The following is a 22,997-nucleotide window of genomic DNA, read 5'->3' as shown; positions in this document are numbered from 1 at the left end:
ATGTAGTGGCTAAAATGAGGTCCTCAAAAAATCCACTCTGATATAGACGGCTCACTACTGAAGCAGCTAGAACGGAGTGGCTTTTTTGAGGTCCTCAAAAAATCCACTACGACACAATGTGGATATTATGAGGACTTTCAGCTGCGCTCTGTTACGCTTTTTGCTTTGAGGCTCCTCCCACTCTTCGAAAAAATCCATTGCAGTCACCTCAGTACCAAATGTACATAATGTAGTGGCTAAAATGAGGTCCTCAAAAAATCCACTCTGATATAGACGGCTCACTACTGAAGCAGCTAGAACGGAGTGGCTAAAATGAGGTCCTCAAAAAATCCACTACGACACAATGTGGATATTATGAGGACTTTCAGCTGCGCACTGTTACGCTTTTTGCTTTGAGGCTCCTCCCACTCTTCGAAAAAATCCATTGCAGTCACCTCAGTACCAAATGTACATAATGTAGTGGCTAAAATGAGGTCCTCAAAAAATCCACTCTGATATAGACGGCTCACTACTGAAGCAGCTAGAACGGAGTGGCTAAAATGAGGTCCTCAAAAAATCCACTACGACACAATGTGTGAAATTATAAGCACTTTCTCGGCTGCGCTCTGTTACGTTTTTCGCCGTGAGGCTCCTCCCACTCTTCGAAAAAATCCACTGCAGTCACCTCAGTACCAAATATACATAATGTAGTGGCTAAAATGAGGTCCTCAAAAAATCCACTACGACACCATGTGTGAAATTATAAGCACTTTCTCGGTTGCGCTCTGTTACGTTTTTCGCCGTGAGGCTCCTCCCACTCTTCAAAAAACTGAATTTCAGTCACCTCAGTACCAAATGTACATAATGAAGGCTACAGAGAGATCCTCAAAAAATCCACTCTGATCCAATATGGTAAGTTATGAAGACTGTCAGCTGCGCGGTTCCGTTTTTCCTTGTGAGGCTCCGCCCACTCTTTCAATGTCAGTCCTGCGGCCACGACTTGTGGAAATACGGTAAAATTAAAATTCCAGCAAAACTGAACAATCAGCGCTGTGTGTCATTATTTATATTGTAAAAAATAATAATAAAATGTAAGTTATAATAATAATGAAAATAAAAATATGCCCTTTGGAAAAAAATAATGAATATAACAGTGTGAGCATCTAATAAATAAAAACATGAAATCATTCCAATTATAAATCTGATTCCAGCCCCTGCTGTAGAAACTGAACTGTGCTGTATGGAGAAAAGATCACAGAGATCATCAAAAAATCAACTCTGATCTAGCCACCTCACTGGTGAAGCAGCTAGAACGGAGTGGATAAAATGAGGTGACCAAAAACATGTGACTGCAGCGAGGCCTCAAGAAATCCACTCTGATCTAGACACTTCAGCAGTGAGCCGGCTAGATCAGAGTGGAAAAAATGAGGCCTCAAAAAATCAACTCCGATATAGCCGGCTCACTACTGAAGCAGCTAGATCAGAGGAGCACAAAAAATAAACTCTGATCTAGACGCAACCTTCCCCTCACCCAGCACCATGACACCCAGCACAGCAGAGTCCTGCATACACTGAGGAGCTGATCATGTGACCCTGACTCCTCCCCTGCATGTGACGTCATCACAGGTCCTGGAAGCACAGAGCAGCCATATATCTAGTGTGCGGCTCTGCAGGAGGAGGTATGTGGAGATTCCCCATTACTGGGGCAGGGGGCATTAACCCCTTCAGCTCTGAGACTTTCTTGGGGTTTTTCTCTCGCTGATTTCTATGAATCGTGAGGTTTTTGTTCCTTTTCCTCTGATAGATACAGACGCCCCAACTATGAGAGGCCGGAAGTGAGGAAACCCGTCTGCCCTCAGTCCTCGGCCCCTTTCCTGCCCTCAGTCCTCGGCCCCTTTCCTGCCCTCGGTCCTCGGCCCCTTTCCTGCCCTCGGTCCTCGACCCCTTTCCTGCCCTCGGTCCTCGACCCCTTTCCTGCCCTCGGTCCTCGACCCCTTTCCTGCCCTCGGGCCTCGGCCCCTTTCCTGCCCTCGGGCCTCGGCCCCTTTCCTGCCCTCGGGCCTCGGCCCCTTTCTGCCCACACACAGTATAATGTTCCCACAGTACCGCCACCCCCCCACACACAGTATAATGTTCCCACAGTACCGCCATTCCCTCCACACACAGTATAATGTTCCCACAGTACCGCCATTCCCTCCACACACAGTATAATGTTCCCACAGTACCGCCATTCCCTCCACACACAGTATAATGTTCCCACAGTACCGCCATTCCCTCCACACACAGTATAATGTTCCCACAGTACCGCCATTCCCTCCACACACAGTATAATGTTCCCACAGTACCGCCATTCCCTCCACACACAGTATAATGTTCCCACAGTACCACCATCCCCCACACATAGAATCTCTTTTTCAGTTACCTCAAATATATGCAAGGTGTCTTTTCCATTTTCCTTCATCAAGAATGGAAAATATTTTATGTCTTGCTAAATATAAAGAGCTTTCATTTTCACTTAAAAACTTTTTATACTTTTTTCACGAATCCTCATTACTGCGATTATCTAACATATTTTCTATATAAGAGAATTCTCCTGATTGCCCCATCAAGGATGATTATGGACAGGGACAAGATGGCGGAGAGGATATTACACCTCACCCTAGAGATCCTCTTCCGGATTACTGGAGAGGTGAGAGATTCTGATGACGTCACATTACATCATTCTTATCTATGGGAATAACAGATGGACAGAACTGGAGAGGTGAGGACTCTGGAAATGTCTGGAGTGAGATTTATTACTGTGTCTCTCCATAACCAGGATTACACAGTAGTGAAGAAGACCTCTAGTGAGCGCTGTCAGGACCCTGTGTCTGAGGGATGGGGAAGACCCCTGAGCCCAATCACGGGGCCTCCACCTCACCCCCTGATACATGAGGACATCAATGACCAGAAGATCCTAGAACTCGCCTACAAGATGATTGAGCTGCTGACTGGAGAGGTGACACTGGTGGGAATGCTGGGACATTATACAGTAACGCTATGAAGGGATCGGGGGGTGACTGTATCATTGTATGTGTCAGGTTCCTATAAGGTATCAGGACGTCACCGTCTATTTCTCCATGGAGGAGTGGGAGTATTTAGAAGGACACAAAGATCTGTACAAGGACGTCATGATGGAGGTTCCCCAGCCATCCACATCACCAGGTAATAGACAGGACTAAATACACACGGCCTATAATTATTTGTATGTAAGGTTTGAATTCAGTCCCTGTATGTGTCTCCTCCAGTTGTATCCAGTAAGAGGACAACACCAGAGAGATGTCCCCGTCCTCTTCTCCCACAGGCCTGTAAACAAGAAGATCCCGATGTTCCTCAGGACCATCAGGTAGATGAAGAGAAGGTGTCATGAAATCTCCCTATGATGTGTAGACGGCTGTGAAGGTCTTGTGCTCCGTCTTGTTTTATCCACCAGTATTATATGTTTTATACTTGTGTAATGAGAACGGTGGAGATGACAGGATTAGAGCTGATCATAGATGTGACTTCTCCATCTGTCTGTGACTTTTACAATATTTGTTTCAGGGGGAAGATCTGACCCATATTAATACTACAGAGACATATGTGAGGGAGGGTGAGTGGTGTAAGGAGGAGATTCTTACATATGGTTACCCAGGTGAGTAGTGACCACTAATTGTAGAGAAGTCACAGATTCTTCTTAGTCACTGGCTGTGGCTGCTTTCTCGGTGGTGTAGTCCAGCCATATCATAATCATGTGGTCACCATTTTGCCACTAGACCACAATATTCTCCTCCCCCTGGAATTGTTCAAATTACTTTGTTCACTGAAAGTCTTTCTTATACAGAGCATTCAAGCTCTTGGATCCACCTACCTCCTGGAAATAAAGATGCTGACCCTTACCTGCCCAGATCTGTAAACTACAAAACCAAATTACAGCATTAAATGTAGAGAGAGAGCCAAGTGTGAATTTTTGTAGAGTAACAACAGATTTTCTCTTTCTCCTGACTTTTCAGTTTCTTTTAAAATCAATTACTGTAATTTTAACGAGAATTGCGATAAACTACACAACACATTACATCTATGCCATGATCTATCTCTGACCTGTGCGTGGTGATCATTTCATGTCTGCAGGAGATGTGTTTGTCATGTCTTTGGCTCTGGTTTTATGGCATCACTCCAATTCAGAAACTCCAGTATGTTTTTGATTGTGCAGTAATCTGAATTCCTTAACATCGCTCCGAAATTTGGAGCAGTAGCACTTTCTGTAGTTTTCTGATCAGGACTAGGGATGAGCAGACCCGAACTTTAATGTTCAGTATGCGTACCGAGCAAAGACTGTACAAAAAGAAAAATCAGTGTTTGAGTTTGGAGATTGGATGTTTAACGTATGTGGACCATTCGAGCAATCATCAATGTTCTTAGGTACGCTCGGTGCTCGGCCCGGTGCGCTGCCTGTAATGTTTGTATGGGAGTAAAATCAGCGTTATCAGTGTGTACAAAAATTAAAAAAATACTTACCTCCCCAGAAGTGCTCTATTTATGGCTGGCTACATGTGGGGGTGGAAAGCCAACTACCCAATCAGTGACTTCCATCGAGGTTTGGGTCAAGTTGGAAGGAAGAATACTCTTGGCTGGCTACAAAAAGCGTTTTCAAGCTGTGATACTTACCAAAGGGGGTACTACTAGGTACTACCCTTGCACGGTGTCCAAACTTTTGCATCTTCCCATTTTCTTTTTTTATTAATATGAAAATGTAAAAGATTAAATTACTTTGAGGGCATAGATTTTAGATAATTGCATTCTTCATAGTATCAAAAACCACATTTAGGAATTAAAAACAAAAAGGAATGCAATTATTTTTTTCCACTAAATGTTGATGTAATCCTGATTTTTTTTTCATGTTCACTAAGGATAATAGGAAATAAATGGACCTTACAAATTTTTTCCCAACTTCTGAATCCAACAATTCCCAATATACAGTTGTACAATACTGAAAACCAACCATCCGAGGCCCCAAATGTAGGACCAATGATGAGATCAACACCAAAAATTAAAAAAATATCGGTTTTATGTATAATTCATCAATAATAGATTAAAACAGGGAATTACTCCTCCAATAGGAAAGGGGAGACAACGGACTCCTGCACAACTGTAGTATTAGTATAGATAAAAATTAACAGAAGCATAAATGATTAAATTACAAACAACTGTGCCAGCTCTTTTTCCAATAACTTATAAAGAAAATATTTGGGCAAAATAATGCGTAAAGTGCACTAGTGAGGTAAATAAGGTATATGGATTAATAAATAACACGCCTCCTTGAAGAAACACCCTCGAAACGCGCGTCAGGCATAGGACGACAGGACACCCCAGGGATGTCTGCTTACACTGCTCGGCATACTTCAGGTAAATGGAATGATGCATACCAACACGGGTACTTACCCTTTATTAGATTCTGAAATGCCTCTATTAGCATAGTGCAGCTTTTTACATTACATGGCTATGTTACAGTGCCCTCATATTCACTGTTGAATTTTTACAGATTTTTTTCGGTCTTATGCAGGTTGTCTGCCTTAGTGTAGTAACTATACATATCTGTAGGTTATACCTTTTTTAACTACCTTTAATATATACCCTTGCATATACTTACACTCAAAGATGCAGTTCCATGGGCGAAGTGATCACACATAGCCTTAGGGTGTATTTTGATATAGGTTTACATATAAAGCAATTCTGCTTCAGTGTATTCACATAAACAGTTGATTATTTACACAGTCTGTTTGATGCTAAACCCTCTGTATACCGGCTTTGTATGTATATCTTGTGTATTATCCCTGATTTACCGTATTTTTCGCTTTATAAGACGCACTTTTGTTCCCCCAAATTTTGGCGGAAAGTAGGGGGTGCGTCTTATAAACCGAATATACTGGGGGGGGTGTACACACATATATACACTGCAGGATCCGCTCTTGAGCGCTGCTGGGTGTAGGTTACAGCTGCGGGCGGCAGCGTTTGATCTCCTGCTCCCGCTCATATAATATGCACTGCCGCTGTCCATCAGCGTGGTGCTGAAACCGCATCGCGCTGATGGGCTGGGGCAGTGGGGCATATTATATCTGCCTGCGCCCTCCTTTGATCGCACATGATCACCCCTGTGTTAGATATGGCCCCCGTGCTGCTGCCCAAAGTAAAATAAAAAAAGCTTTACTTACCTCCAGTGCTGATCTCCGGTCTCCTGCTGCTGTTGTCTGTGATAAGGCACGCAGAGATGATATCACTCTGCCGTGCCGATCACATGACCGGCAGCAAGAACCAGGAAGTGGAGGAGGGAGGACTCGGAGCTCAACTGCGAGGAGGGAGACAGAGGAGGGACAGCGCTGAGAAGGTAAGGAAAGTGTTTTATTTTATTATGGGCAGCACACATGGGGGGCATATCTAACACAGGGGAGATGTGCCATCTATAGTGGCCATGGGCAGCACACATGGGGGCCATATCTAACACAGGGGAGGTGTGCCATCTATAGTGGCCATGGGCAGCACACATGGGGGCCATATCTAACAGGGGAGGTGTGACATCTATAGTGGCCATGGGCAGCACACATGGGGGCCATATCTAACACAGGGGAGGTGTGCCATCTATAGGGGCCATGGGCAGCACACATGGGGGCCATATCTAACACAGGGGAGGTGTGCCATCTATAGTGGCCATGGGCAGCACACATGGGGGCCATATCTAACAGGGGAGGTGTGACATCTATAGTGGCCATGGGCAGCACACATGGGGGCCATATCTAACACAGGGGATGTGTGCCATCTATAGGGGCCATGGGCAGCACACATGGGGGCCATATCAAACACAAGGGAGGTGTGCCATCTATAGGGGCCATGGGCAGCATAGAGGGACGTGTCCCAGCACAAGGGGGCTATATTCAATATAAGGGGGCCATATCCAGATTAAGGGGGGCTAATTTTAGGATGAGGGACATATACCCTATATGATTTGTTAGACGGACACTGGCATTATAAGATGGACCCAATTTAACATTAAAAAAAAAAATCTCTTTCCCTTCACCAAATTTGGGGGTGCGTCTTATAATCAGGTGCGTCTTATAAAGCGAAAAATACGGTATTTATCTATTTATGCTTATGAAGATTAGTATTTCGTGTAATTTTTGCAACTTGTGTGTATACACTTTTTCCAATATCACTCACGCACTTTATACATAGTTTTGCACATTTTTCATGTCATCATGAGTCATGAATGAATTATATTCTTGTGATATTTGGCACATCTATATTTCTATCATACATTTTTTACATAAAATCTTCTACTTTTGTAGATTTTCGTTTTATCTATTTTGTGGTCTAACACAATTTTTTGTTATTTATTAATCCATATATCTTATTTACATCACTAGTGCACTTTACGCATAATTTTGCACAAAGATTTTCTTTATAAGTTATTGGAAAAAGAGCTGGCAAAGTTTTTTGTATTTAATTCTTTATGTTTCTGTTATTTTTTTTATCTATACATATACTACAGTTGTTCAGGAGTCCGTTGTCTCCCCTTTCCTATTGGAGGAGTAATCCCTGTTTTAACTATTGATGAATTTTAAATAAAATTGATATTTTTTTAATTTGTGGTGTTGATCTCATCTGTGGTCTTCCATTTGGGTCCTCGGTTTAGTGTCTGATGGTGAGGATGTACTGGGCTGCGGATAGACACCAGGTGCTACTTCAGGGCAGTCCCAATAATACAGCAGCTGACTCAAGGGTCAGTGATGCAGGTACAGAAGGACAGGCAGAACAGAATGACTACATGCCCCTGGCATGATGGTGTACCACTGGAGACATTCAAGAAGGGATCAGGTTTACGGACAAAGTCATTATTGGGACGCAGAGTGGTCTACTGCCAGTGACAAGTACACTAGGAACCTAATTGCTCAGGCACTTTACAACAGGAAAAGGTGCCTTAAATACACAAACTCCCAGGGAGGCAGGGAGCGCGTGCACAGTAAGAACCAGGGATGGGGAGTCGGTAAACAACCTCCAACTCCGACTCCTCAATTTCCCTTTTTCCGACTCTGACTCCTTCATACAGTTCAAACCTGAAGTTTCCATCCACTTTCTTTGTTTTTCTCACTATCTGATATGTAATCAGAATACACCTTTAAGTAAATTATGAACCAAAGCTATTTATACTGGCAAAATGCCAGAATAATGAGAGAATGTTTTAAGGCATTTTTATTATTTTCTGCAAAGTGAAAAGTTTACATACATTTTACTAGTATTTGTTAGCATATAGTATTTGGTAGCATTGCCCTTAAACTGTATTACTTGGGTGAAACGTTTTGGGTCTCCTCCACAAGCTTCTTACAATATTTGGTGCAATTTGGGCTCATTCCTCCTGACAGTACTGGTGTAACTGAGCTATGTTTGTAGCTCATCTTGCTCGCACCGGCCTTTTTAGCTTTGCCCATAAATTTTCAATAGGATTGAGATCAGGGCTTTGTTATGGCCACTCCAAAACACTGACTTTGTTATCCTTAAGCCACTTTGTAACTAGTTTGGCAGTATGCTTTGGGTTATTGTCCATTTGAAAGACCCATTTCCACCCAAGCTTTAAGTTCCTTGCTGATGTCTTGAGATGTTGCTTCATTATTGCCACATAATCTTCTTTCCTCGTGATGCCATCTATTTTGTGAAGTGCACCAGTCTCTCCTGCAGCAAAACAACCCCACAACATGATGCTTCAAACCTTCTCCCTTTTTTCTCCAACCGTAACAATGGGCATTATAGCCAAACGTTTTAATTTTAGTTTCGTCAGACCACAGGCCAGGTCTCCAAAAATTAAGGTCTTTGTTTTTGTGTGCATTTGCAACCATAAATCTGGCTTATGTTTCTTTTGTCGTAATGGCTTCTTCCTGGCCGAGTGGCCTTTAAGCCCATGTTGATACAGTACTCGTTTCACTGTAGATAATGACACAATCTTACCAGCTTCTGCTAGCATCTTCACAAGGTCTTTTGCTTTTGTTCTTGGGTTGATATGCACATGTCTGACCAAAGCATGTTATTCTCTGGTACACAGACTCCATCTCCTTACTGAGCGGTATGATGGCTGGACATTCCCATCTTGTTTGTACTTGCGCATAATTGTTTGTACAGATGAACGAGGCACCTTCAGGTATCTGGAAATTGTACCCAAGGATGAACCAGACTTGTGCAAGTCCATGATTCACTACCTGAGATCTTGGCTGATTTCTTTTGACTTTCCTAGGATGCTACACAAAAAAGCTGTATATGTGTGCATTAAATACATCCACAGGTGTGTGACTCGCCCCAGGGCTTTGGGGTACTCGGCCCCGGGCCTCAGATTGCTGGGGAAATGTCACTGCGGTGGCCATGACCCGGTTCCGTGACCCAGGCGGTCACTTGAAAGGGGGATATGTACAAGGGAGAAAATAAAATAAATATTTTTCGTGACGCTGTGGAGGTGGCACTGAGCTATAGCTTGTTTGTTCAAACGTAATAAGAATATCTGTGTATATAACTAAATCAAAATGTAGATGTAGATGCAAAATTATCTGTCTGTCTGTGTAGCAATTGCACAGACCTATAGTATAATTCAAAGTTGTATAATCATGAAGGAGTTAACTAAAGATGATGAAGCCAGATGTGAAGCTATAAACTCTTATCAGTAATGTTCACACAAAAGGAATGTACGGGAGGGCAGGAGTGATGTGAGAAATTGGGGAGTGAATGCACTCCTTCGTTAGTTTCAAGGTTATTTATGCTTACTTACTGTATAATTGGATCTATCTCATTAAAAAACCAAGTCAGTTGGTGATGCTGGCTGAAAAGAGAGCATGTCTGTGTTCTTTGTCTTATATACATTGATATATATTGGCATTGGTATACAGCATTAATGGGGCACCGTCTCTGGATCCTAAACGAAGACTCCATTAGCAGTCTTGACCCAAAATTCCTCCCTTGACAGTTTGGCGCACCAACGTGGAGCTCCTTCAAGGACGCATTACCGACCTGGAGATACCGATGGTTTGGACGTCGCGGACTGAGATCTCCCTCTCCTCCAAACAGGCTGATCACCTCCGACCCCACGGGTAAGTGTTACATACTGTGTATTCACTACCGTTGTGGTTGGTTTTGGAGAGGAGGGAGTGACGGGCTGTGTGTCCATATCGGTGTTAAAAGGTACCTGATTGTGACTCAGGGGTAGTGCCCGCTGGAGCTCAGAGCACGATCCCAGCCCTGAGGTGTGGATCGAGTGTCACATGGGATCCAGAGGACGGTTGTTAGGGCAGGAAAGACGGTGGTGGCTGGATATAGCTAGTTAAACTGACCCGGTCTGTAATTAAAGACGCGGGGGGGTTCCCGTGGCTGAAGATAGGGATTAGGACATTAATTTTGATACAGTTGACCAAGTCCGGAGGGAATACCTTTTGTACCCCTCCTCCATATCATGAGATACCCTTATTAGGGGGTTCCCGTGGCTGAAGATAGGGATTAGGACATTAATTTTGGTGCAGCTGATCAAGTCCGGAGGGAATACATTTTGTACCCCTCCTCCATATCACGGGATACCCTTATTACTATATAGCTGAGGAGTTGCCAGCTAGTATAGAGGTGTAGCCTTAGGTGCCGGCCGGACTCTAACGTTCACCGCATAGTTATATTAGTGTAATCCAGACACCACCAAGATAGCAAAAATGTTCAGACGGAGGAGACAGAAAGTTGAGAGGCCTGAAGGTTCACAGAACGTGTTAGAGCTAGTTGCAGAGAGAGAAGGGAAGAAAGCTGTACGCCATGCCTTGGAGATTTTTAAAATGTTAGAATTACCAAAAGGAGGTCGGCTACAACCGTCACTATGGGCAACAGCATTGAAAGCAAAAAAGGGCAAGTTAAAAGACAGGAGATTGTTGAATGATGCAGAATTGTTTGGCAGAATATCGCAGGCATTGCTATCAGAAAGATATATTGAGGTTGAAGATGAAGATGAGCGAGGAGATGTTGTGTTTTACTATATGTTACCCGAGTCAGAGGACAGATCTGAGGGTCCTCCGATAGGTTGTTTTGTTGCTGCCCCACAACCTGATCCCCATTCTATTCCCCGTCCCGGAGATATTCACAGATGCTGCAGTTACTAGACAGCATCCCTTAACCCTTTCCACACCCATACCCATTTTCCCTCCCATACCTGCAATGCCGTCTCTCCCCTCACGGGCCAGTCTGCCGTCAGACTCCCCAATTACCAATCCCCTCCCCTTGGATCCCCCTTTTTTCCCTTAGGACACATAGTGAGCCTTACCCCGAACCTGACGAGGAACAGCCCTCATTTAAATATGTCCCTTTCAACCCCACCCAGTCAGCGGCATTAATCCCCTGCCTGCCAGATCCCAGCATTAACCCTATGCGATTTTATAGGAAGATGCTACAGGTCCATCAGTTATACTCAGCTGCGCGGAAAGACCTAGATAATCTCACCAAAGTAAAAGCAGGAGACAGTTTTTGGCCCTTAATGGAGCCCCATCTCACAATGCCCCCAGGCACTGATGACACTATTTTTTGAAGTGGACAACAGTATTGTGCCGCTTTAAAAAGATGGGCTCAAGATCAATTTGTGTATACAACCGCGCCGGTGCAGCCCCCGCCACAGACCATGCCCCGACAGGGCCCAAACCCCGTATACATAGCTCCCAATCAACAAAACCAGCAGAGCCAGCAACAGAATTGTTGGTGTTGTGGTCAGTTTGGTCACTATCAAAGAAAATGTCACACCTCCAAATCTCAGTGTTTGGCCAGGTACCCTCAAAACCGTAACCAAAACCTGCAACACATAAATTTACAATAAAGGTGTTCCCTGTAGATCTAGTAATGATCTACCTGAAGCCTGGTGTGCTTTTTCCCAGAGTATCACAGTATCCCTTTAAATCAGTCCCAGGAGATTTCCCAAGATACTGCCCACAGTCCGGCTGCACCCACGAGTCTGCCCCAACCTTCCCTAGTGACACAGGGGGGAGCCCCGGACTGCTTGCTTTTGTTGCAGTGATTTCCAGTCCCAAGCTACCCGCTCTAATGATGCTCTCCATTCCACTCCATCAATCTTAAGGTTTCTATAATACATGTTTCTGTAGTACCTTTGTTTTTGCTGGCTGACACGGTATAGAAATATATTTTATATATTTCTATAGTGAAAGTTCTGCCCATGGTTATTTTTCTTGTATCTGTTTTGTCCACCAGCTGTTCTAACATCCCGCAACCTGAAGGAGACAGGGGGGCATAAGTCAGTGCAGGGATGTGTGGGAGTATTATCAGTAAGCTGCTGCTAGTCACAAGTTGTAGAGAGCAGAGGAAAAAAAAAAAAAAAAAAAGGAAGTAGAAAAAAGTTGTAAAAAAAAAGTAGTTTCAGCAGATTTACAAAGCAATTTCTGTCTTATGTATTAACAAGTGCTTTTTCCGGCTGGTGGAGTGGATTTTGTTTAATCCTTAAAGTTCAAAATTTCATAGGAGATTATCAATAGTATTCTGCTGCTATTTAAATAATTGAATTAATTTTGCAGGGAAAAGTATATTTTTTAAAATATACAAATTAGGTTTTTTTGTTTTTATGGTTATGTTTTTGTTTTCTATTATTTTTGCATACAAAATGCCAATATTGATTACTTTCCTTTTCTTTTGTAGATACAGAATATCTATGAACCCTGTTGTAAGGTGTCAAAATTTCCCAGTAGAGTATAAGTTATATTTATTTATTAGTTAATCATATTGTTTACTGTTATAGACCTATATATTTTGCCACAGTAGTATATAAAAAGGGAGGAAGTAGATATCTATTGTATTTTTCCAGCAGCAGATATATTGGATAGGCTTTAAAGTAGGCTTTAAAGCTGGCCTTTCTTTTGCAACAGTTATGTCATGTTTATTGGATTATTATGAATGTAGGAATATATGTCTGTTATAGGAATGATCTAATCTATATTTCTTTTAGTTTTTGTTTTTATAGATGAAACCAGATGGTGGTCGATTCTGCACTGGATATGCTACAATTTGCACAACATGAGGTAGTCTAAATTTAGGCCACTCCCTCCACTCCTATCGGTACGAAAGGAAATGACGTAAGTGCCTCTCTAGATGGGTGGAGCAGAGGTAGGTAAGATAGTCAAAATGTATGTAGGATGTAGATCTTTCCCGTTGTCAAATAAGCTAGGTACGCCGAAAAGAAAGTCTAGGTCTGAGCTGATGGAATCGGATGGAGATTCCCGCACAGGTGAAGCTGACCAAGAAGCAGTGAACGGGCCTAGAGTTGAGGAGTCCTTTACCATGCATAAAGACCATGTCTCGGTGACACCGGTCACGTCAGTGACTTCTGTCGCTCCTTGTGTTCTTAAATCCCTACAGGAAAAAGTGAACCAATAAGAAGTGGAGTGCGAGACGCAGGGAGCCGGCTGACTGAGGAAGGTCTGTGGATGAAGGGCGGTAAGCTTTCTCTGCCATGAGATCTCTTCTTAATGATGGCCCAAGTAACATGGACTAACATCTGTGAAAGTTGGATATCAGTGTGCGCTTTGGTGACGCCAGGGTTCAGTACCCAGGTAGACAAACTCACCCGGTCTTGTGAAACGCGTTCTTAAAACAATGAGGAAAAACTGTAAAGAGTCCGTAGAAACACCCTGCACCTGCTCTACCCATTCTTAGAGACTGCAAACTGATTATAGATGTATATCATGAGCACGTTGTATGCAAGTCTGTGCGTGTTGTGTAGATTTCTTTCCAGGTCTGGTCAGAGGCATTCCAGTGCAGAAAACGACGTCATTGCTGAAAATCCACATAATGCAAGTGGTATGTAAAAAAAACAAAAAAAAACCAAACTGATAAGTTGTAAATCAATGCGTGTTATATTTCTCTTTAGTGTGTGTTGTGTTTCTCTTTAGTAATAAACAGGTTCCAATGTAAAATGGTTTTTTGGTCTAGCGCAAACCATGTATAATTTTCATATGATTGACTAATTAGAGAAATAAACAAGTGTATTTTCTAATTCCAGATCCTAAATCAGAGTTAGTAGTATATGGTTTTCGGTCCGGAGACTGATTAATCCTAAAAGGACACAGAAATTTCGATAAAGCTCAACGGCAGGACAACATAGATTCACGCCCCGCATTGCAGAAGGGTCGATCCACAGAAGCTGCACTGACCGTCCTGCTTATATTTATCCTTTACAAAAAACCTGTACAGTCCCAAACCATCATTGCCGAAACAGTTAGAAGAGAGGACTTAGAGAACCTTGAGACATGGGAAAGTCCAACTACAAAGGGTGAGGACTCGCCTAGGGGTCCTTGGTCTCAAACCGGTGAAGAAATCCCATTCCCCTCTCCACCCATGCCTCAACGTTCAGTCAGGCAGGATTTCCCAACAGATCTTTCTTCCTCTTTTCCTAAGGGAACACAGTACCCTTAGTATTTGGAAATGGCAGAAATAAGTCAAGGGGAGGACTGTTGAAGGTACGAATTGAGTAGTCAAAAATACTTAATTCAGCCATTTCATAGACCCAAAAATGTGGTTTGGTTAATGTAATCTAACCATTACAAATGTTTTTGTTTCCTACTAATTTCAGTAATTTTCCTTAATACAAAATGCTAGATATGGAAAATCTCATTTCAGGAAAAGTTTTGGAAGAGCCTATCCCATCAGGCTGATGTCTCTCCGGCCTAGTCTGCTGAGCACTGGCAGTGACACGCGACTTGACGTCACATCTCAAAAACCAATGGACCCAACACAACCGAAGCAGAAAGCGGCTGCTATTCAACCCATTATTCCAGAAGGTTTTTCCAAGTCTGGGCCACAAACTGTTCACATGAAGCCTCATCATGTTTTGTTGTTTTTTTATCAAGGGTAGATTATCCAGGTTCACAAAGTGGCCCTAAGTGGACTAGCACTGACTAAGCATCCTCCTTTTTGTTTAATATCCAGAAAGAAGAACCATGGACAATTTCCAAATGTCCTTTTGTTTTTTGTTTTTTTAATTATGTGCTAATTTTTAAATAAGGTTTAGATTCAATTTTTCCTAATCAGGATAATGTGCCCTAATGAGAGTAATAACGCTAATTCTAATAGCCCCTATAAATCATACAGTTATGTTTAATAAATAAAAATAAGTATTTAAGGGGGGAGCTAAAGCCTGTAGTGTTAAATTAAACAACAATCCCATAGAAAGCCCGCATATATAGATATAATTAAAGTCCCAAGGGCAGTAGGTCACAAATAAGTCCCAAATAATAAAATATATCTAAATGGGGAAAATTTTTAAATTTAAGGTGAATAATATTCACAGATATTTTATTAAAGGGGGGACTGTGGAGGTGGCACTGAGCTATAGCTTGTTTGTTCAAACGTAATAAGAATATCTGTGTATATAACTAAATCAAAATGTAGATGTAGATGCAAAATTATCTGTCTGTCTGTGTAGCAATTGCACAGACCTATAGTATAATTCAAAGTTGTATAATCATGAAGGAGTTAACTAAAGATGATGAAGCCAGATGTGAAGCTATAAACTCTTATCAGTAATGTTCACACAAAAGGAATGTACGGGAGGGCAGGAGTGATGTGAGAAATTGGGGAGTGAATGCACTCCTTCGTTAGTTTCAAGGTTATTTATGCTTACTTACTGTATAATTGGATCTATCTCATTAAAAAACCAAGTCAGTTGGTGATGCTGGCTGAAAAGAGAGCATGTCTGTGTTCTTTGTCTTATATACATTGATATATATTGGCATTGGTATACAGCATTAATGGGGCACCGTCTCTGGATCCTAAACGAAGACTCCATTAGCAGTCTTGACCCAAAATTCCTCCCTTGACAACGCCACTTGCTGTATGCGGCTTAATGGGGAAAGCCGCCGCTGTTAGGGTCTCTCGCTGCTGGGGCTGGTGGTAATAGGCAGCTTAGTTGTTGTGTCTCTCAGCAAGCAGAGCTATGCCTCAGGGGAGGATGATGGTGGTTGTAATCTATAGGTGTGGAGGCGCGGGAATAACTCAAACCACACGGGCTGTGGTTCAATCTGGTTCTTTACTTACTGAAGTGGAGCTGCAGCCCGTCTCATGCTTGTTTCTACCAATCGGTTCCTTTAGTCCCAGTGCTGGTGTAGTGGACTGGTGAGTTTGCTCCCTGGGTTTGTAGGTGGTGGGTCCCCATGGCCTGGAGCCTTTTTGGGATTCCCTCCTTCTGTCACAGTCCTGCCCCGTACGGCAGGCAGCGTGAACTTTGCTGGGATGGATCTCTGTCCCTGGTCCCAAGTTCTCCCTTTGCTGCTCTGCCCCGGACACTGATGTCGGGGAGGTCCTTGATGGTTCCCTCACCGTGCAGGTTTTTATCAGGTGAGCCTGAACTAGGACCCTGTTCCTCGTCGGCGCTTGGTCCAGTGAGAACTTCATCCTGTACTCCACCTGGCAACCGTATTCTTTTTACTCAAGCAGTCACTGCATACTTTCCTGTCAGTACGTCAACTTTTGACTTGACACCTTACTGACTTCTGTCTGACCACTTCTGTGTTACTGACTAATTTGTCTCAAGATGTCCGTCGTCCGTCCACTCCACTGACTAGTCCCTCATCCTCCCAGGTTTCTGGCTACTGGACAGGATGCGTTCCAACCAATAGGTGACCACCCGTCGAGTCCATCTCTAGCCTGTCACCCAGTCTGGGGAAATCGGCGTGGTTTTGTGTGTTGTAGTGGTGTTACCAGCACTGGTCTTCCAGGAATGACTGGTCAGGGGCTCCACATGTGTCTCTAATTAACTCAGATGTTGCCAATAATCCTATCGGATACTTCCAAAGACATGACATCATCATATGGGTTGTCCTATATTATTTAAAGGCATATTACTTAGTGTATGTAAACTGTTGACTTTGCAGAAAGTAATAAAAATGCCTTTAAACATTCTCTTATTATTCTGGCATTTGGCAAATATAAATAATTTTGGTTCATAATTGACCTAAAACGGGAAAGGTTTATTTTGATTTCATGTCAGATAGTGAGAAAAACATGCAGATGTGTCTTTTTAGAGAGTATGTAAACTTCTGGTTTCAACTGTAAATGATTCATGTTTGCAATAAATTTACTGTAGCAAAATAGTAACATCACTACTTCTATCATGTAGCTGAAGTGCAGCACAGATTTATCTAAACTTAAAGCCTAGATTATTTTATCAGGAATAGAATAGACATTTATAAGACATTTCACAACTTTCCCAAATTCTTATGAAAAAAATATAAATCACATACTGCATTGAACCACTATACCCAATTTACTATATATTTTAGGAGTCTTGAGTCGGTCCATTTTATACCGGCTTCAACTCTGACTCCGACTCCACCAAAATGGACACCGACTCTGACTCAACAGCCCTGCTAAGAACCATACCATGAGGCGTGCACAAACATGCCCAGTTCCTAGTACGTGGTGACTCGGAACTGAGGGAGCCCCCCAAATGGGACAGAAGCTATGCAGCTGTGGCGTTGAGCACTTTGGCATCCCTGCCAGGAGAAGGCAGCAGGACAGCGCAAGGACGCTGGTGTTACAGTACCCCCCTCCTTACTTCACCCTCTTCTCCAGACCCAAAAAGAATTTCTTGAGAAGGGGTGCCTGAATATTCTCCTTGGGTTCCCATGATCTCTCTTCGGGACCAGATCTTTTCCAATCAACCAGTAATAGGGTTTTACCTTTTAACATTCTTCACAGCCTCACTTCAAAGACATTTTCAGAACAGACCTCCAGTAGTTGTGGAGCAAGGATCTTTGAACTAGTGGCTCATGATGATCGGCTTAAAAAGGATACATGAAAGGAGCTGGGCACACTTAACGAGCCAGGAATCTTTAACTTGTAGAACACAACGTTGATCCACTTGATGATTTCAATGCGACCTATGAAGCGTGGACCCATTTAAAAGATGGAACCTTGAGTCAAATATATTTTGATGAGAGCCATACCTTATCCCCAAGACAGAAATTTGGCAAGTGTCTGTGCCTCTTGTCAGCTTGTCTCCTTATTCGCTCAGAAGATTTCTTAAGGGCAGCTTCAGTGTGCTCCCAGATTTTAGAGAAATCCTTAGTGAGATTGTTGGCTGCTGGAATACCAGAAATGGTTGAAACAGGGAGAGGGATGTTAGGCTGTTGACTATATACAATAAAGAAAGGCGATTTCATTGATGGCTCGCTCACGTGATTATGATATGAGAATTCAGACCAAGACAACAGCTTGGCCCATTCATCTTGGTGCACATTCATGAAATGCCTCAGAAAGGTTATTAGAATCTGATTGACCTCCTTTACCTGGCTATTGGACAGTGGGTGGTATGCAGATGAGAAGTCCAAACACACATTCAGAAGTTTACAAGTTTCTCAGGAATTTGGATGTGAACTGAACACCTGTATCAGACACAATGTGAAGAGGGAAACTGTAGCCAGAAAATATCCTGGGTGAACTCTTTTGCAAACACAGAAGCCGCTGGGAGACCAGACAGTAGATCAAAGTGAGCCAGCTTTGAAAAGCGGTCTACCACCATCTAGATGACGGCGCACCCAGAGGACAATGGAAGATCTGTAATAAAATCCATAGGTATTTGCTGCCAGGGAGTCGAAGGAACGTGAAGTGGAAGATGCAGTCCAGACGGTTGTTGCTAGGGAGTCTTGTTCAGAGTGCAAAAAGGGCAATCCGAAACAAATTCCAGGATGGCCACAAGTAATGACGAGAGATGAGTGAACTGAATGGTCTTTTTCTGCCCGGCATTGCAAGCCATTTTAGAAGAGTGACCCCACAACAAAACATGCCTTCTATCAGGCTTTGACACAAAAGTCTTGCCTGGAAGAATTTGGAACAAGTCCACCGGTGTCAGAGTAATCATATTGGTAGGCTGGGGATTTTTTGGGTGTGTGCACAGTGTCCCTTTTATGAGGTAGAGAGCATGTTCTCTAAAAACCATACCAGGAGGCCTACATGACATTCTCAAGAACTGGTATGTGGGGACTCGGGACCATGGAAGCTCCCTAGATGGGACAGAGGCTGGGCTGCTTCAGCAGTGCAGGGACACTGGCATTACACTTTTCAAGAGCCTCTGAGCTACTAATAATGTAGAAACCCTCTGATTTTCCATTGAGAGATGATGGACTTGAGTGAGGGCTTGTTTTTAGCAAGAAGAGTAGAATGTTTTTATTGGTATCATTTTCGCCTACATAATATATTTTCATGGCTTCTTGCTCCAATATTTTGGAGCCAGAATGGACACGACCCTGTAATGGTTCACCCCACAAGGTCTTCTATTAGACTGAACTGTAATTGTCTTAGTGAATAATTCAATTTTGCTACATAACTTTCAATTTCTATGGACTTTTAAGTAGGAATGTTAACATTTATGTTTTTGAAGGATATTTTGTTCAAAAATAATAAATTGGTTTTATTTTTTGCAGATGACGGAGACAGGAAATCAGAGGGACAACTGACATCCTCAATTTTTAAATCTGATGTCCTTGAGAACATACAGGATATGATTGAAGTTATCCCATCATTCCTTCACTGCCAAGATCTATCATCTGATCCTATGAAACAGGTCCCCTCTAATTCATTACAGACTACTAAGAAAAATGAAAGTCACAAAACAGACTTTAAAAAATTATCTGCTCTTAAACCAAAGAAATCCACATCACATTCAGAATATGGAAACTGTTTTCGCCTCAGAAAGTCTTTTATTAACGATCACAAAATTCACACGAAGGATAAGAGATTTTCTTGTTCCAAGTGTGGGAAATATTTTAGCCACAAATCAGTTCTTGTTAGGCATGAGAAAATTCATACTGGGGAGAAACCTTTTTTATGTTCAGAATGTGGGAAATGTTTTGTACAGAAAACACATTTTCTTATACACCAGAGAACTCACACAGGGGAGAAGCCATATTCATGTTCAGAATGTGGGAAATGTGTTACAACTAGATCAAGTCTTGTTGAACACCAGAGAATTCACACAGGGGAGAAGCCTTTTTCATGTTCAGAATGTGGGAAATGTTTTGCATATAAATTAACTCTTTTTGGACACCAGAAAAGGCACAGAGGGGAGAAGCCTTTTTCATGTTCAGAATGTGGTAAATGCTTTGGAAATGAATCAAGTCTTGTTAAACACCAGAGAAATCACACAGGGGAGAAGCCTTTTTCATGTTCAGAATGTGGGAAATATTTTAATCAGAAGTTGGATTTTACTATACACCAGAGAGTTCATACAGGGAAGAAGCCATATTCGTACTTAGATTTTGAAGTCTGAATTATTGGCAAATCATATTTTGTTTACCATCAAAAAAAGGAGAAATGTATATTTTATTGTCAAATTGTGCAAAACAAATAACAGACCGTTGTATAATTGATTGAGAAAGGTAAATTACTTTAGAAATTACTTTAGAAACTTTTAACAAGAAAAAAATGTTTCTAATAAGTGAGTGCATCTGAGGGTATGTGCACACATTTAGTATTTGGTGCTGAAATTTCTTCATCTCTTGGCAGGAAAAACTCACCAGCAAAAACACTCATTTTTGCCTCATTTTCAGGAGTTTTTTTTTTTTTTTGAATGGGTGAAATCTGCAGCAAAAACGCTTCAAGAATTGACGTGCTGCAGATGTAAATCTGCACCAAATCTGCAAGGAGAAAATACTGAATGTGTGCATTAGACGTCAGATTCTTATTGAATTTGCTGGCATCAGGATTCACTTCAGGTTTTGTAACTAATCTGCACTTAAAAACGGAACGTGTGCACACATCCTTACAGTCCCGGAGGCAGCTTCATCTAATGGAGAAGAACACTGAAACAGTGTCCTTCCTGATCACTGAGAGAACTGCTCTGTCCTCCTGCCCCACACTGACCTATGTGATCGGGGCAGAGCAGAAGGTGAAGCTTTCGGGACCTGACAGAGGCTGCACGTCTTGAGGGAGCATCTGAAGAACCTTCCACCTGACCAGCTCCAGGGTCCTTCAGATCTTGTAATCAATCTCATTACCTGGAAGGAACTGCAACATAGAGTAATGTATACACAGTAAATCTTTATATAACTGTATGTATATAGAAGAGCTCAAAATGAATATTAATGTACGTATGTAGCAGACCTGAGTGTGCATGTACAGTCTATGTAGCAGTGTTGTGTGTGTGTGTGTATATATGTGAGCTCCAGAGTACTCATTAATGTCCATGCTATGAAGTTATATGTAATAAAATTCCTGTTGCAGAGACACACTAACGATAAATTTACTACATCCTTATTCTCCCCTAGAGCACTTAAATTTGTGATATTGACCCTCCTTTTCAGATATTCAGGGAAGATTTAATTATCACATTTGTTTTCTTATGAAAAACCTACTGCTAAAAAGAGATGAGTGAACCCGAGGTTCGGTTTTGGAACCGAACACCAATTTAAAAAAACAGTGTTTGTGTTCGGATTCCTTACATGTGAACATACCTCGCATGAGCAACGCTGAGCTCGGGTACGCTCGGTGCTCGGCCCAGTGTGCTGCCTGCAATGTTTGCATGGCTCGCACCAGGGGTAACAACAGCGTGATTTCCTGTAGTGTACAAAAGTTTTTTGAAGAAGCCCACCTCTCCCAGTCACCCCCCCCCCCATCCGAAGTGATCTGCTTATGGCTGGCTGTATGTGGGTGGAGTTGCAAACTGCAAATCAGTGATTACGAACATCCTTGGGCCAAGTTCGAATCCGTGGAGTTTTGGTTCGTTTGATGCCAGCAAACCGAACCTTCAAAGGTTCGCTCATCTCTACTGCTAAACCCAGGGTGCGTCTTATGTAAGGTGCGTCTCATAGTCCGCAAAATACGGTATGTTAAAATTACAGTTATACGCCGTGTAGGGTTTCAGCCGCCGGTAATAACTCGTAGAGGCGGCCGCACAGGTTTTTTAAATGAAATTGTAAAGTTTCTTTACCTTCAAAAACTTCAGCGTTCAGTCAATGAAATGAAAACAGAACTTTCTCCTGCAAAAGTTAATAACAAAACAGTGCATCCCTGCAGGTAAGATAAATTAAATGGTCTCATTAAGTTGGTAACGCAGGTATCTCCTCAGGGGGATTAAGGGTGGACGCATACCACAAATGTGTTGATGCATACGCTATTATAGCGGTTTTCTTGTGAATGTTTGATGTCCTGTGTACTTGAATTTTTCAAGCAATAAAGAAGAAATTGTTCTATTGTGCTGAACCTTCCTATTTTACTTATTATCTATGCAGAGACCCCTGGAAAGAAATATTAGGGCTACAGCAACATCACATATTTTATATACAATGCCTACAAGTAGTATTCAACCCCCTGCAGATTTAGAAGGTTTGATAAGATGCAAATAAGTTAGAGCCTGCAAACTTCAAACAAGAGCAGGATTTATTAACAGATGCATACATTTCACAAACCAACAAGTTATGTTGCTCAGTTAAATTTTAATAAATTTTCAACATAAAAGTGTGGGTCAATTATTATTCAACCCCTAGGTTTAATATTTTGTGGAATAACCCTTGTTTGCAATTACAGCTAATAATCGTCTTTTATAAGACCTGATCAGGCCGGCACAGGTCTCTGGAGTTATCTTGGCCCACTCCTCCATGCAGATCTTCTCCAAGTTATCTAGGTTCTTTGGGTGTCTCATGTGGATTTTAATCTTGAGCTCCTTCCACAAGTTTTCAATTGGGTTAAGGTCAGGAGACTGACTAGGCCACTGCAACACCTTGATTTTTTCCCTCTTGAACCAGGTCTTGGTTTTCTTGGCTGTGTGCTTTGGGTCGTTGTCTTGTTGGAAGATGAAATGACGACCCATCTTAAGATCCTTGATGGAGGAGCGGAGGTTCTTGGCCAAAATCTCCAGGTAGGCCGTGCTATCCATCTTCCCATGGATGCGGACCAGATGGCCAGGCCCCTTGGCTGAGAAACAGCCCCACAGCATGATGCTGCCACCA

General features: G+C 42.4%; 1 protein-coding gene across 1 annotated transcript in view; it reads left to right on the top strand.

The window, feature by feature from the left end:
- LOC142312947 (uncharacterized) overlaps positions 1-22,383 on the top strand; it is a 234,149-nt gene extending 211,766 nt beyond the window's left edge. The window contains exons 28-33 of the mRNA XM_075351935.1: positions 2,384-2,668; positions 2,798-2,977; positions 3,060-3,183; positions 3,267-3,364; positions 3,562-3,652; positions 19,476-22,383. Coding sequence (XP_075208050.1) covers positions 2,384-2,668; positions 2,798-2,977; positions 3,060-3,183; positions 3,267-3,364; positions 3,562-3,652; positions 19,476-20,320 — 1,623 coding nt within the window. The 3' untranslated portion in view covers positions 20,321-22,383. The remainder of the gene's footprint in view (positions 1-2,383; positions 2,669-2,797; positions 2,978-3,059; positions 3,184-3,266; positions 3,365-3,561; positions 3,653-19,475) is intronic.
- The last annotated feature ends 614 nt before the right edge of the window (positions 22,384-22,997 follow it).

This window comes from Anomaloglossus baeobatrachus, chromosome 5, assembly GCF_048569485.1.
Source record: "Anomaloglossus baeobatrachus isolate aAnoBae1 chromosome 5, aAnoBae1.hap1, whole genome shotgun sequence".
Taxonomy (NCBI): domain Eukaryota; kingdom Metazoa; phylum Chordata; class Amphibia; order Anura; family Aromobatidae; genus Anomaloglossus; species Anomaloglossus baeobatrachus.
This window is presented reverse-complemented; position numbering and strand designations above follow the sequence as displayed.